Source organism: Balaenoptera musculus, chromosome 16 (genome assembly GCF_009873245.2).
Source record: "Balaenoptera musculus isolate JJ_BM4_2016_0621 chromosome 16, mBalMus1.pri.v3, whole genome shotgun sequence".
NCBI lineage: Eukaryota > Metazoa > Chordata > Mammalia > Artiodactyla > Balaenopteridae > Balaenoptera > Balaenoptera musculus.
In genome coordinates, this window is record NC_045800.1 from 58050697 (window position 1) to 58065841 (window position 15145).

Sequence of the window (15145 nt, forward strand, 5' to 3'; positions counted from 1 at the left end):
GATTCCTGGCCTCTTTTGAAAATCTGATGAACCAACACGGGACTTGCATTTCTACTGAATGCTAAGGGACTCCAGTTTGCTGTAAGGAGGTGTTTAGTGAAGGACCTCCCCTCCCTGATGTCTTAAACTGGCCAGATTTGCATTTACATCAGGGCCTGGCCCCCTCGATGTGTGAGTTTGCCAACTCTGACCCATTGGGTGTGTGAAACTTCTCTGCCCTTTGGAGCCGGCTCAAGAGCTGGGCAGTAGTCTGTAAATATTTCTCTTGACTGATTTGCATGTTGACAACATGTTCCAAGAAGGAGAAGATCCCTCAGACATACCTTGTTGTCAGAGAATTTGGTGTTTGTTTGGTACAGCTTCTGGAATACAAAAACAAAAAACAAAAAACAAAATACCATCATGAAAAACTTCTGATGTGAGTGAGAATGTGTTCAACTGACTGCTGTTATTCGTTTAACACAATGATACAGCAGAGGTAGAAATAATCAATAAAGAAAGGACACTTAATGAGATTTAGGAACATCCCAAAACATTGAAGCTCTCCTCAAGCATTTGATTATCTGGAGGCTTAATTATCTGTGTTTTCTACTTTAAATTAAAGAAAAGCCATAACTCAGAGTTACCAGCAGTTTAATGATAACACTCTTCAATTCAGGTTAATTAAAGCACAGCCGTAATTAGAGTGTAGGGTTGTATATCACCAGGCTGGCGCATAAGTATTTTCATTACAGTAAGAATTGGCTATTCAATTTCAAGATGACATGAAGGACGCCAAAATATATTTTCAGCTGGTTCATGTAGAAGAAAAAGAGTTGGAGAATATTCTGGGTATAATAAAGCACTGATAAAATATACAGATTTTCAGAGCCGTCTCTGTAATTATGCACGGCATTAAAACAATATGCAGCCAATAACGTCTTGAAGCATGAAAAGAAATAAATTTGCTCTTCCCTTGGGCTGGCAGAGTGCCCCCTTGCAGGGTAGGATCACCACACCGAAAAGATTGGAGTTTTCTCAGAAGCTGGGAGAGTCATTCAGTGAAAAGCTAAGGGGGCAGGATTAACGGGTGAAATCTGAGGTCGTTTCCCAAGAGAACAGATGTGGGAGGAGGAGAGAGAGAAGGGGCAGGAGGCCCCCAAGTTGAGCTTTTTAAGAATTTCGAGCAGAGAGATGCTTTCTCCGGCTCAGGTAAGACTTGCGCCAGCTTCTCTGCACCAGCCTTTGGCCTTCACGTGTGTCTCACCAGAAGACACAGCTTTGTTCCAAAAGCAATAACTAACTTAGACAAAATGCAGTATCATTTCTAAATATTTCACTTAACATTTTCCCATTGAATCCTCACAACAATCCTGTGACGTTTATGTGAACATTACCATCCCTGGTTTATAAAGGAGGACACCGAGACTCAGAGGACGTTGCTGTCCCCTTCCAAAGCCACCTAGCAGACAAGTTACAGGACCAGGATTTTGCTGCTGGGGCCTCATGCAATTGGGAACAGCTTGGAGGATGTGGTAGATGAAGGCTGGCTAATTAAGAATCTCCTGGGGAGCTTATTAAACAGAGAGGATTCTAGGTTCCATCTCCAGATTTTAATATCTGGGGTAGATCCCCCAAATCTGCATTTTTTTGTAGGTAAGTGGGGTGATTCTGATTCAGTCTGATGACTGGGGACCCCCCGGCAACCCCATTCTCCACACCACAGGCTGGAATAACTTCTTCTTCCAACTTCGGGCTCAGTCACTGGAATGTTTCTGATTTTCGCCAAATCACAGAATTGTAGGTGGGCCACATCTTACAAGCTAATGTTAGGATTTGGGCCTTTGTGGGCACTTCCTCTCCACTGCTCCTTCTTCACGAAGGGTATTCTGCAATCTCCATGGATATAGGAATGAGTCCGCCCTCTGCCATGCCAGGCAAACTGCTGACTGCTCTCCTCACTCCCCACGCCTAATCCAAATCAGAATAGGAAAAAGACGTGGGGGTACTGAGCCCTTTAATGCTCTCAGTCAGGTTTCCACTGGGGATCATAAAAGCAATTTCAGGGTGGGGAGAACAGTTAAGCACCAAATGCAGAGAAGGACAATTTAGGGTGCCACAAGCCAGATGCCTCTTGGCCTTGATGGACACCGTGGTGGGTATGTCCTGGACCTTCCTCAGGATGCTCTTAGGGTGTTCCTTTTAAGGGCCAGCAACTCCTGAGCATTTCCCTTTGGTTTTGCCTAGCTGGCTTGCCCCTGGTCTGTGTGGCAGGAAGATCAAGGCAAAGGAGCTATGGGATCTGAAGGAGAGGGTGCCACCCATTGTTCTCTGAACACCAGGAAACCACCCGCTTCCTTTTCCCTCCCAGTCCCCATCTTCCTCTGTAGGTGACTGTGGAAGGTGCAGATGGCTAGTACCAGCCAAGCCTGCAGGAAGCCGGGGCTGGGGTATGAGGCTATGCTTGCCACGAAGGGGTCCTATTTGTGAGTGGTTCAAATAGTAGGATGCTGTGTGATGTCAGGTAGCGTGAGCTGTGGAGTCGCAAGGGTCTGGGGTCAAACCCACTTGCTGGATATGTGATTTGGGACAAGACAGTGGATTTCTGCCTACCTCCTTCTTTTGATAGTTCCCAGCTGCCTGACCTTGGGCTCAGTGCTCCCCCCAGTTTCCTCATCTCTAAAATCGGAATGATAGAACTTGTCTCTCAGTACCAGCTTAATGTCCTTTTCCCCCTCTCCTGCCTGTCCTCTTCCCACCACCCTTCTATTCTGCCCACTGAATATACTATAAACACCAAGAAAGAAAGAAATATATCATGACGGTTCCAGGTTTTATTTACTCTTACCTTTTAGAAAATTCTGCCATCGGTCACCAGCCAGTTAATCAGCTAGCTATTTAATGAGCTTGGGGTATTTGTGCCAGTGTGCCAGGCAAGGTGCAATTAGATTTGATCAAGTATATGCTTATTAAAAGATTAATAGCAATACTTTCAAATGCCAAGGAAAAGATTCTGTTTCCCTGCAGCTGCTGCCTTCTGAGAGTTTGCTGTCTGGCGAAAGGAAATAATACCCATCCTCAGGGAGAGATGAGTGCCCATTGATGAGTGTTTGATGGATGCACACAGCGGGGGGACAGATGCTGAGAGCTCCCTGCAGGCTGGGGTGGCCAGGAGAGGCTTCCTGGAAGAGGTGATACTTGAGCTGTACCTTGTATGGAGGTTGGGTTCAGAGAAGGAATAAAGAGGGAAGAGGGAATTGTAAGTGATAGGGAACCAGGAGGCTGGGAGCCACAGAGAACTCTCTCAACACCCAGGTCTCTGAGATTTTCCAGCGAGAACAAGTTGATTTCCCCTTTAGATGGGAGAAGGAGAAAAATCAGAGTTCTTTTGATATGTGATGTTTTCAGGGGGAAACAGCGGTAGTGTTTTTATTATGAGAACTAGCAAATGAGAGGATGTACCCCCCTGCCTCCAGGTAGGAAAGTGAGGGCAGAGGAGGGAGGTGGGGAAGGAGGAGAGGAGGAAGCCACAAGTTCACAGGTTTGGCTACTGCAAGAATGCCATGTGCCAGGTCCTGAATCTCATGGTGAGCAGATCAGTCAGTCAGTCATCACTTGCAAAATATAAACGCTTAATTGTATCAGGTTTTATAGCTCAGGGGGGATTAGGACAAAAGATGTATTTGAAATACTGCGTGTCTCTGTGTCCCCCTGCAGCTGTTACAATTCAGATTTGATGTGGAGTATTTAATGCCTAGGTAGCTTGAGGAACTCTGACCAGATCTTCCCTATGCTAAAGGACAGGAGTTCTGCCCTCCAGCCCAAACGCAAGCCTGGACGCTTCTGTGCTGGTTTAGACAGTGCGGGGTCTTCAGGGCATGGTTCTCCTTCCCCTCATCCACCTGCATTCGGGGCCCTAACATTGAGAAAATCATCCTCTCGTCCTGTGTTGTTTGGCATGGACAGATCTTTCCAGGGAAGCCACTTGAGGAAACTTAAATTTAAGACTGCCTAGAGAAAGCTGGGTCTCTTGCCCAGTGAAAGCTACAGCTAGTTTAACTTGAGTTCTGTGAAATCAGTAGTTCTTAGAGAAAGGCATCCGAATTTGAACATGGAGCAGAAAGAAGTCAGCAGATTCTATTGTTATATGATAGATTTATTTAGCCAGGCTGCAGAAATGAACATTTTATGAGAATTTATGGAGAGGCTTGAGTCTCATCTTTAAAACATATTTTTCCTCAAAGAACTGGCCCTATTCATCCAATTATTTGGGGGTATTATAATTAGGACTGAGCATATATGAACACAGATAGGAATGCGTTTATGATTATTTCTATTACAGGGATTCAGAAGGTGACAGATAATCCTTCCACATGTGAATAAACCAGTGGCCATAAAATCTATTAAAACCCTTAATCGAAGGCTACAGAGGCAGTGGCAATTCTAGAATTCTCTACAGGAAGGGTCAGGGAGGCAGTCCAGTAGGAAATACTGGGGCTTGACTTGATGCTGGGTACACATAGCAAACACACAGTTTACATTTTATATTTCTGATTAATAATAATAGCAAGGTTTTCTAAAAAATGCATTTACTGACATATTAGGCAAATGTTAATTGTCCATATGAAAGAATGTAATTATATTTAAATTCAAGTGTCTTAGGTGTGCTAGTGGAGATATTATGAGAGTGGGTGTGTTCAAAGTTGGGGGTGTTCTAAAGCCTTCCCACTCCACCTCTATGAAAGCTGCTGGGAAATCTGAACAACATTTTCATGGGCATTTTAAATCACTTCCATTTTCCTGGTGCTGAGTCTTACAAATCCCGCTGGTTCAAATTTTCTTTAACTAGATGTTTCCATTTTGAGAGCCTATCATTTTAAATCAAAGCTCCTAAATGTGAATCTTTTTTTCATTTTAGCCCCTAGATCCTAAAGATCTGGTTCCCCAATGCGCAGTATTTATATCCTCATCTACTCTGATTACATGTATCAGCCTGATATTCCCAGGGTCCCTCTGGACAACTGAAGAGGGACTGGCGCTTCCGGGAGGAGCTGGGTTTGGGGGGCACAGTGAAAGCTGCCTCTTCTGTCCTTGCCCCTTCACTCCTAGGTGAGTCATCTTTGGCAGCCCCAAACCACACCTTTGCATACCCTTCCTGAACACATTAGAAGGTGCAAAGTCTACGACAGGTTTCTATGCTTAATTCACACCAGCAAGCAATCTTTCTAGTCAAGGGGGCTGATTTAATAGCAAGAACAATTTATTTCCCTCTGGGTGGGTAGAAACAGTTGGACTCTAATTCTTAGGAGCCTTTGTTCAGGAACATCTGGGTTGAAACTACTGTAGTTAACAGATGATGCTGGCAGTAAAGAAAAAAAGAAAAAGAGGGCTTTGTATAATGTCAAATTTGGTAGACCTCTACTTAATAATTATCAAGAAAGCAATCTAACTTTATTTTTTCCTTGAAAAAAGAAGTCATTTCTATTCCCCTGTAATTATTTTTGCAACAAGTGGCAACTTCCTGCATTGGACATACTGGGACATTTTATTTTAGAAATGAGGAATTAAATTCTTGCTAACTTATGGCTGATTTCATCCTGTTTATCACACTGTGGAAGCTACCTTGTTTCTCTCTTACACTCTACCTCATGCTAAGCCTCCTTTCTCTTTCCCAGCCCAGGTCTGTATATGTTTAAGCCATAAGAATGACTTTAAGGATTGGATGAGCAAAACCCATTTTGCTTTACCAGAAAAATGGTGTAAATGATGCAAGTAAATATTTAATTTCAGGACATCAATTCTAAGTAGTCCAAAGGCACATCCTTTGTAACAGGATCTGCAGAGGGTTCCAAGGAGAAATCGCTGTCTGTATCTTAGAATTGTACTTACCTCATGTCGTAGCGGATTGAAGGCAAACATTAGATTCCCAGAGCGTATCACTGCTATTATTTCCTTCTACGCCCTTCTTTTCCTATCTGTCTGCTTCTATCCACCAAGTTAAAAAGCATCTCGTTTCACGATGCTAGCTCACTTCCAAGCTTTCTCTGCCTAAACTAGACTTTCCTAGTTTACCACTTTATCTGTTGTGGATAATTCTAGCAAGTCATGAGAGTCTGCTCCCCATTCTTTCATCCATTTACTTAATCAGCATTTACTGAAAGCTTACTCTTTGCATTTTGCAAACCACCAGCGAGACAAGCATACATCTTGCCCTGAAGAAGCTCAGTGTAGAGGGCAGAGAGGCAAGTAAACAAGTAATTACCACACCCCACCGTACCCACTCCCTGTCTACTCACCTTGATCTGCCCTTCCCCCAGAACCACAACAGAGGCTGTACCTCAGCGGCAGCCTTAAGCCCAGTACCCTGACCTTCGCCAATTCTCTGTGGCAGGAACTCACGAAAACCTGTGATTTTAAACAGGGAGAGACGTAGTTCTGTTTCCAGTGTAAATTGTAAATTACTCAAGATTTGTACTTTGCAGACATCCAGAGGATACTCAACTAGAGTAGGGAGTAATAGCTTAGATGCCCGTAGGGGGCAGGCAGTTAGCAACAAAGAATTAGAATGAGGAGGTCCGAGACAATAGGGGGTGGTGGAGACTGTGGCACGTTGGAGAACACATGTCCCATCCAGAGAGGTAAGTGCTTTGAAGTTCCCAATCCCTTTTAGCCATATGGAATGTGGCTCCAGTATGGCCATATCTGATTTATCAAGGAAAGCTGAAAAGCTCGCTTTTATATGAAATCACCTGTTGGTATCTAATTCTAGATTTTTTTTTTTTTTTCCCTTAAATGCTGTACTGACCAAACAGAACATGTCTGCATGTTGGGTTTCTGGCAACCACTTCATTTCCTTTGCTTTTATAAGAAGCATCTGTGTAGCATACTGCCTTGAGACTTGATTTCCACTTCTGACATTTCTACATGAAAATTGTTTAACCTTGAACAAGTTGTTTGATTTCCACTTTTGGCTTTTCTCCATAAAGGCCATTTAACCTTGAACAAGTCGCTTTTCCTTCTTCGGACCTCAGTTTGTTATCTGTACGAGAAGGGCAGGACCAGCCAATCTTGAAGTGCCTGAGTCTGAAAATCTATGGTTGTGACACTGTTTGCATGTACAGGCATACCTCTTTTTATTACACTTGGCTTTATTGCACTTTGCAGATACTGCATTTTTTTTTTTTTTTTTTTTTTTTTTGCAAATTGAAGGTTTGTGGCAACCCTGTTCAAGCCAGACTATCAGTGCCATTTTTCCAACAGTATTTGCTCACTTCATGTCTCTGTGTCACGTTTTGGTAATTCTCACAATATTTCAAACTTTTTCATTATTACTATATTTGTTATGGTGATCTGTGATCAGTGATCTTTGATGTTACTATTGTAATTGTTTTGGGTTTTTTTTAGCAATAGAGTATTTTTTAATTAAGGTGTGTTCATTGATTTTTTAGACATAATGCTATTGCACACTAATAGACTATAGTGTAAACATAACTTTTATATGCACTGGGAAACCAAAAAATTCACCTTACTTGCTTTATTGTGATAATTGCTTTATTGTGGTGGCCTGGACCGAACCCACAATATCTCCAAGGTCTGCCTGTGATCACTTTGTTTACATCACTCTGTCCCTCTCTTCTTAGTCCCTTTGGCCAGTGAACAAAGGCTTGTTTTAGGTCAGAGTGTTCTTAAAAAGAGGCTTTCTATAAGGCCATGTAGAATCACTTTAGATATTGATTTGAAAGTTACAAAAGAGGACTCAGATGGCTGGTCCCCCTGTGCTAGGTAAGGAATATGCCCAAGGCCATGTAGATTTTATTGACTTTTCTGAGTTAGGAAGCTCCTTTCTTTTTATATCTAAGTGGTAAATGATATCGTAGTAGCTAGGAAGACATAATCTACCATTACTATGAACTGTTTCTTCCCTTCTCACCAATAGGGTCAGGTCATTAAAGCAATTAAAATCCTTGATCCCATGAACCACCAGAATCCCAAATCGGAGTGGCCATTGCTCATAGGATTTCAGCAAATCAGCATCTTCATGATCTATGCTAAGTTAAGATCAGCCTTCTCCTTGAGTTTGGCACTTAGTTGTTATTTACATTAGAAAGTGGTTACTTAATCTGGTAATTTGTTTCAACAAATATTGCATAAGCCACCTGATATTTTAAACAATTTAAGCTCCAGAGGTAACAACAGCCCCGTAAAGGGTAAAGGGTATGTGGTAGAGGTGCTCTATGGAACATAAATTAAGAAGAGCATTTTTCCAGCTGTAGTTGGGTATGTGGGTTGGTGTTTCAGCAAACTGCATAATCAGCACAAAACCCAGGTCATTAGAGTCTGCTGGCAGGAATCAGAAAATCTGCAAATCACTGGGAGAGCCCAAATACGCCTGGATGGAAGTGGTCCTTTGAAATCTGACTGTCTGTTTACAGCAATACAGGGGCTCATGACCTCCCAGGCAAGAATGAGCGATTGGTCTTATTCCCACTGCAGAGCTTGAGGCCTTCACTAGCACCTTACCTGCAAGCAACACATACACGGGTCCAGCGCATCTGATTGTGTCACTTTTCTATTTAGAACCAACCCAGAGCCTCCCATTCCACTTAGAATAAGCTGCAGATTCCTTGCTGTGGCCGGCAAAGTCTTCATGATCTTGTTCCCACCTAGTTCCCTGACCTAATCACTGTCACTCTCGACTTTGCACACTCAGCTGCAGCCTCTCTGGCCTTAATGCTGGTCCTCAAACACCCCGACTTCCTTCCTACCTCAGGGCGCTTGCACTTGCTGTTTCCACTCCCTAGAAAGCTCTTGGCCCAGATCCTCTCATTGCCGGCCTCTTCTCATCATGCTCCAGTGCTCTGTGCCTTTGTGTTACTTTTTCGGAAAGGTCTTCCTGGACCATCGCAGATAACACACGTTCCCAGTTACTCTTTATCCTCTTAGGTGTTTTATTTTCTGCACAGTACTTGTTCTCATCCGGAAATTTATTATGTATTCACTGGTATATTTGCTTATTGTCTGTCTCTCCGAATATAAAATAGGCTTCACTGGGACAAAGATATTGTATATCCTGCCAGGTACGAACTGGGGACTTTGGGCAAGTTACGTGGGCTCTCTGAGCCTTAGTTTCATCACCTGTAAAATAGAAATACCAATAGAAGTGTGAATAACTGGGGTCGTATCTCCATCTTAGGGATATTGTGGGGATGAAATGAGAACAGCAAGGCCCTGACCTGTGACCCAGCACCTCCTCCCCCTTACAATGCTGGGGCTGAATAACCATCAATTCATTTCTCAATCTGTCAGTCAACCAATGTTTTACTATCCCAAAGTCCTTAAAACATAAATGATAATGCCCATTTTAGAAACTTGTGATATATAATGTATATAATTCTTTTTCTGTTTATGTGAACTTTTATTTCTATGAGTTTATAAATACATGTTTTCACCTAACTGTATCAGGTTATTTACATATTTGTACCTATATAATAATATTTGTTGATCTTATACCTTGAAATATTCTTTGAAAAGTCATTTTGAATGCTAATATTGTATTGTACCCTACTTTATCTAACCATTGCCTTTTTATTGGACATTTAAGTTGCTTTCAGTTTTTTTTACTCTGTATTAGTAGTACTTCCTTGAACATCTCTATGCGTAAATACTTTACTGAGCCTTTTTTTAATTTTCTTAGAACCGAACCCCAGTAAGTGCAAATCATTCATTTCTTGAGTTTCTCTGTATCAGGGGTTCCATGTAGAGCACTATGGGGAATTCCAAACAAGTCCAAAGCTCTTGAAGTCACACTGGTTGAGGAGATAAAGTTCAGACATGTGAAACAGTAGGAGGCAACCACAGCCAGTGTAAAATCAGCTAAGGGCTAAACGACGTGTTTGCAGACAAGGTGCTGGAGGAGTTCTGAGACAGAAAATCAGAGGGTGGCAGTAGCCCGAGAAGGCCTACATGGAAGGTTAGATTTGATGTGGGCCTGGAATTTGGGTTGGAAGGAGAGGAGAAGGCATTCCAGAGGTAGGAACCGCGTGAGTGAAGGCCTGGAGGCAGGGGCCAGCCAGCCTCTAAGCAGTCTGGGCTGCGGGCAAGAGCACTGGACAGATGCGGTGAGACAGCTTGGATGGAGCCAGGAGTAACAGTGCTGTCGTCATGTGCTGGGCACTTAACACGGAGGCGAAGGATTATTACCATCATTCCGAGCGCACAGGGGTCTGCTCAGAACAACAATATGAGCCATTTGTACGAAAGACCGAAATGGAATCCAGATAACAGGTCCAGCTGCTCCAAATACCTCCCTCCCCCTGCAGTTAACATTTTACTACCCAACCGAGTAACTAATGAATCTGGCCCGGCATAAATCCCCAGGCACAAAGCCCTGCTTCAGGTCTGTGTCTAGACATCCAGACCTGAGTGCAATTTGCACTTTGAGCATTCAGCACCTTATCACTTGTGAGAAATCAAGTTTGATGGGGAGGATGGGGAGGTGTGGCTCACGTCGCCCTCCCTCTGGCACAGTGACTGTAGAACGCGGGTCCCTTGGGTAATGACCGCATCAGGAGATGGAAAGGTCATCACAGTGTTTGTTCTGTGGCTCTGGTCGTTCTGAAGCACTGACTGGGAGGTTTCTCCGTCTCATTGCAGGCTGTGTTTTGTGAAGCTCAAGCTTCTAATGATAGCCATTGAGTACAAGTCCGCCAACCGAGAGAGCCGGTAAGTTTGCCGTGACCCAGCGGCTGGCTGACGTTTATGATGGTAAGAGTGCAGACTGGGAAAGTTCAGTCCACTTCTTCCTTACGCATTATTTATTCGTTTGGAACCCTAATGCAACACCTCTCTGACTCGAAGGCACGTTTCAAGGTGTGTTCAGGCAGACACTGCCGCTTCTATCCCAGGCACGCCTGGCATCCCAAGCCCCACTGGGCACCCAAAGAGTATTTCTCCGGGGGAAAGGGATGAGGCATCCAGATCTCCAACCGATCATGCCAACTTACACTTTTCACCCTCTAAGTATAAAACCGGGGACAGACCCTGCGCTTAGACCCATTTTTACTGCTGTGATCAAAAAGCAGGTGGACTCTGGCCTCCTTCATAGCAGGCATGGGGCAGAGTCGTGATGGGAGTTTCCAGCTCTCTTGATAGCCAAATTACAAGCAGCCTATTGTGTACCATATGTTTCTCTCCCGGTGCAACTGAAATCCATGTGGCATGAATATCAGCTTCATGGAAATTAGCCAGGAGAGCAGGGCTTGGAGGCAGGAGCCCTCTTTATTTATTTATTTTGCACTTAATTATGTGCAAATCAGACTGATGAGGGACTGGGTCTGGTCGAAATAGATAACACCCCAGTCAATATATGAGTTTGCGCTGAAAGAATTAATTAATTAATTAATTAATTAATTAATTACTGCGTTGCATTAACAAGGAATTTTGTTGGAGTACTGTATGCATTACAGACATAAGAGAGATGATTTTTGCTCCCCAGTTCTTATCAATAGTTTTGGAAGAAAGAGCTCACTGAGAAATGCTCAGGCTTGTGTCCTCTGAAAGAACAACCATGCTTTTTTCCTAGCTGTGCTGAAAAGTCTTCCTTTAGGTGCCCAAGGGAAGGGTGCAGATACCCTCCGACATACGCCTTAATAACTGAGCAGAGTGCAGGGCGAGACTAGAAGGTTCCTGCTATCATCATTTAAGGAGTTTTCATTATCTGGGTGAATGACTCAATAAAGCCCCAAATGTGCAGTCCGTGTCTCTATGACCAACAAAAAAAAACAAAACAAACACTGGATTGGAAGCCAGTCAATCCAATGTTCTCTGTTACCTTAACCACCAGATCAGATTGCTCACAAAGTCAATCTGATCACATGTTAAACTATTTTGAAAATCCAAATCAACCAAAAGGAAGACAAAATGGTAGATTTGGTGGCCACATGGTAGACCATGGTTGTAGCAGTTAACAACTATTTATGCAGATATACATCTTCCTTCTCTGTGCTGGTAAAGTGAAAAATATTATTTGCAAAAAACCCGAGTGTCCTTGGCGCTTTGCTGTTCAACAGATAAGGTGGATGTTTCTGGGATTGCGGCTTGCCCATGTTGTTGCCAGTACACACCTGTACCTGTGTAGGGGAAATGTGTATCCTGGGTTTCTGCAAATGATATTCTTCATGTTGCCAAGTCAGTAAATCTTTGTGTAATTCAGTGTTCTCTCTTTACCACTTCTGTGCATCTCTTAAAAAAAATAAAGTCACGATGCAGGTGATCCTGAATAGTGCTTCTCCACCATTCTGGAATAATTTCACAGCAGGAGACTGCACCCTGAACCTTGACCAGCCATCTTCCACCTGCCATCTTTTGGTCACAAGGAGGGAAAGAGAAAGGCTGTTAATGGTTCGGTGTGAATCCACTGTCACCATTCTAAGAAAAATAACTCAGAGCTTTCTCTGAAGACACAATCTCTTCTTTGATGGATGCTCCCATTAATTCACAAATCTGAGATGTTTTCAACAAAGCCAGATTTATACATACAGATAGTAGTTTTTTAGAATTTCCTTTTTCAGGAAAGGGAGAAAAGAACTTGTTTGGCTTGGTTTTGGCTTTCTGTGTACAGCTACCAGCTTTAATCCTCAAACGTGGCTTGGTCTCAGTGTGGAGGCACATTGGTTCTTCTGGAAAAAGGTGTGCTGGAGGGAATGTGGAACATGCCTCCGAGAAAATGCAGGACTTAAACACAGTATCCATGTTAAAAAGAACTGAGTTTCTGACCTTCCTGACATAATAGTTTTGATTTTGTTTTTCATTTAAAAATGTCCCATTTCCCTTCCTCTCCCATTTCCTAAGTGATCGGGTGTGAAAATTCGGAGAACCCCGCTTCTCTTTTCCACGCCCACCCTGTGCCTCTGACCTGTGTGAACTGCCTCCTTTGTTGCTGTTATCCCATGATACTGTTTCCATGCTTTGTTGAAAAACCTTGTTTTCACACACATCCTTCAGATAATTTGAAACAAAGGTTTTATTCCTTCTCTCCTTCTGGTGTCAGTCAATTTATTATCCAATTGTTTGATTTTCAATTCTTTTCTTGTCGTTTTGCAGAAGCCGAAAGCGGTATGCTCTCTTCGTTAACTTTCCTCCCAACTTCCACCCTCCGTCTTCACGTCTAACCACAGGACTAACCCTTTGCCAAGAATTCAGGAAGACAGAGATTATACATATATGTGTATATGTATATATAATCTCATTCCCTTGTCTAGTATATACATATATATGTATATATATGTATTTTTATATACAAACCTCTCTCCAACCAGAGTCCATAAAAATTGAAAGTAGCATATTGCTTTTCTTGTTTGATTTGTTGATTCTTTTGGATGACGCACTAACTTCTTTGCAGGAAACCTACACAAAAACAGAGGCCCAATCCTGTTTTCAGTCATGGCACCACCGATGGGAACAAATGCTATTAGAGTTGACAAAGGAGGACGCTTCTCTCCAGCCCTTGGTGTCTGTTTCTGTCCTGTCCTGATGTGTCTTGGTGCCATTTGTCTGCATACCACATCCACGTTCCCAGTGACCTCCTCTGCCCTGTGTCCGGTTTCCCGTTTGTAGAGCTGAATTTGTGTCCGTTTATCCACAAAACAGAGACCAAGCCCTTACACTTAACTCTTTTTCCTTACGCTAATTTTGATGATAACATTTGGCATACTTTCTCTCTGGGCCAGTACTCAGTACAGACTTAGAACACTGCTACTAAATCTCCAGATCATCACATTTGATTTACTGAATGAGTACTGTTTATTGAGATGAACTCATCATGGCTTTCTTTCTTCCCAGTGTGTTTGGGCATATTTCTTAATATGAAGTATCTCAGCTTTCACCATGTGACCTCACCCTGTTTTGCTGCTGTTTTACGTTGCACGAAGCATGACCAAATCCTCATCGATAGATTTTTTTTTTCAACTTTTTGGGTTAATATTTCCAGTGTCATTTTCTCGAAGACAGTACTGTTGAAAACATACTATTGAGATGCCTACTCGTTCATCTTCTCTAGAGTTGTTTTGCTCTGTGATTGTAATCACTGTCATGTGTTTGTGTTTGTAATTGTGTGTGTGTGTGTGTGTGTGTGTGTGTGTATTTGTCTGGAACTCTTTCCAAAGTCAGATTCTTCTGTGATTTTCTTGAGTAGAGGTGGCTTCCTGTCAGTTTGGTATTATTGATATGATCCAACTGCGAGAAGTTACTGCAACACTTTGCATCTTCAAAGGTCCACAGTGGTTGCACCTCTGCTGTTGGCTTTTGGCCTTTGAGTGCTTTTATCTTGTGGTGAAGGCATGTTGTGACGTAGGCATGACTTGTCCTGAAGCGTATCAGAAAGTGACACGGCTTGCTCCCAGAACCAAATATCCAGCATGGTCCTTCCCAAATGAACTCTCTTCCCCATCCCATATGGCTACTCTTTTCCTTATGTGCAAAATAGATTTAAAAATGCCATTTCTAAAATTAACGAGATGGATTCAGGCTAAACAAGTCCTTGCCCCTGTCATTGGCAGACCACAGTGGCAGTCATTTGAGTGTGACCAACTGGGAGCAATCTTTATTATGCTGTCTCTGTGTCAGTGAATTGGGCTCAAATATATTGAACCATGGACTACACACTGTGCTCTTACATATATTCTGTAAGAAAAGTGCGTGTGTCTAGTTGTGTGGGACTCCAGCAGAATATATTTTAAAGCATAGAAGTAATGAAAAGTGTCAGAAAGGCAATAAGATTTGAGATTTGGGGTTTCTGTAGGCTGTGCCCTAACACAGCCCATAAACTGCAGGGCAACAATTGGGTCAAACAAAGTCCCATGCAATAGCAATCATCTGTGACCTTGTGTGGTCAGAAAGGCCACTTCCCAGTGGCGTGATTCATCTGGGCACAGCATGAACTGAAGTTTTAGATGCTTCTTATCTTCTTGCTCTAGTTAATGAAGTCCCATTAGCTTGCTAGACACAGATATAATTACCACGTTATCAAGTACAAACTATCTTCTCATGTGAGTGATATTTTTGTAATTGCTCAGGGAATGGTACGCTACACCTATCAAAATTGGGGGGCGGGGAGGAGAGAAATATGCACCTGTCATATTTATCCATAATGGATAAAAGTTTCCTTTAA

General features: G+C 42.8%; 1 protein-coding gene across 5 annotated transcripts in view; it reads left to right on the top strand.

Annotated features, from left to right (window-relative positions):
* KCNMA1 (potassium calcium-activated channel subfamily M alpha 1) overlaps window positions 1-15145 on the top strand; it is a 745231-nt gene that overhangs the window by 579217 nt on the left and 150869 nt on the right. For all 5 annotated transcript variants that reach the window (XM_036829453.1, XM_036829449.1, XM_036829450.1 and 2 more), the window contains exon 16: window positions 10633-10701. In XM_036829453.1, the coding sequence (XP_036685348.1) occupies window positions 10633-10701 (69 nt within the window). The remainder of the gene's footprint in view (window positions 1-10632; window positions 10702-15145) is intronic.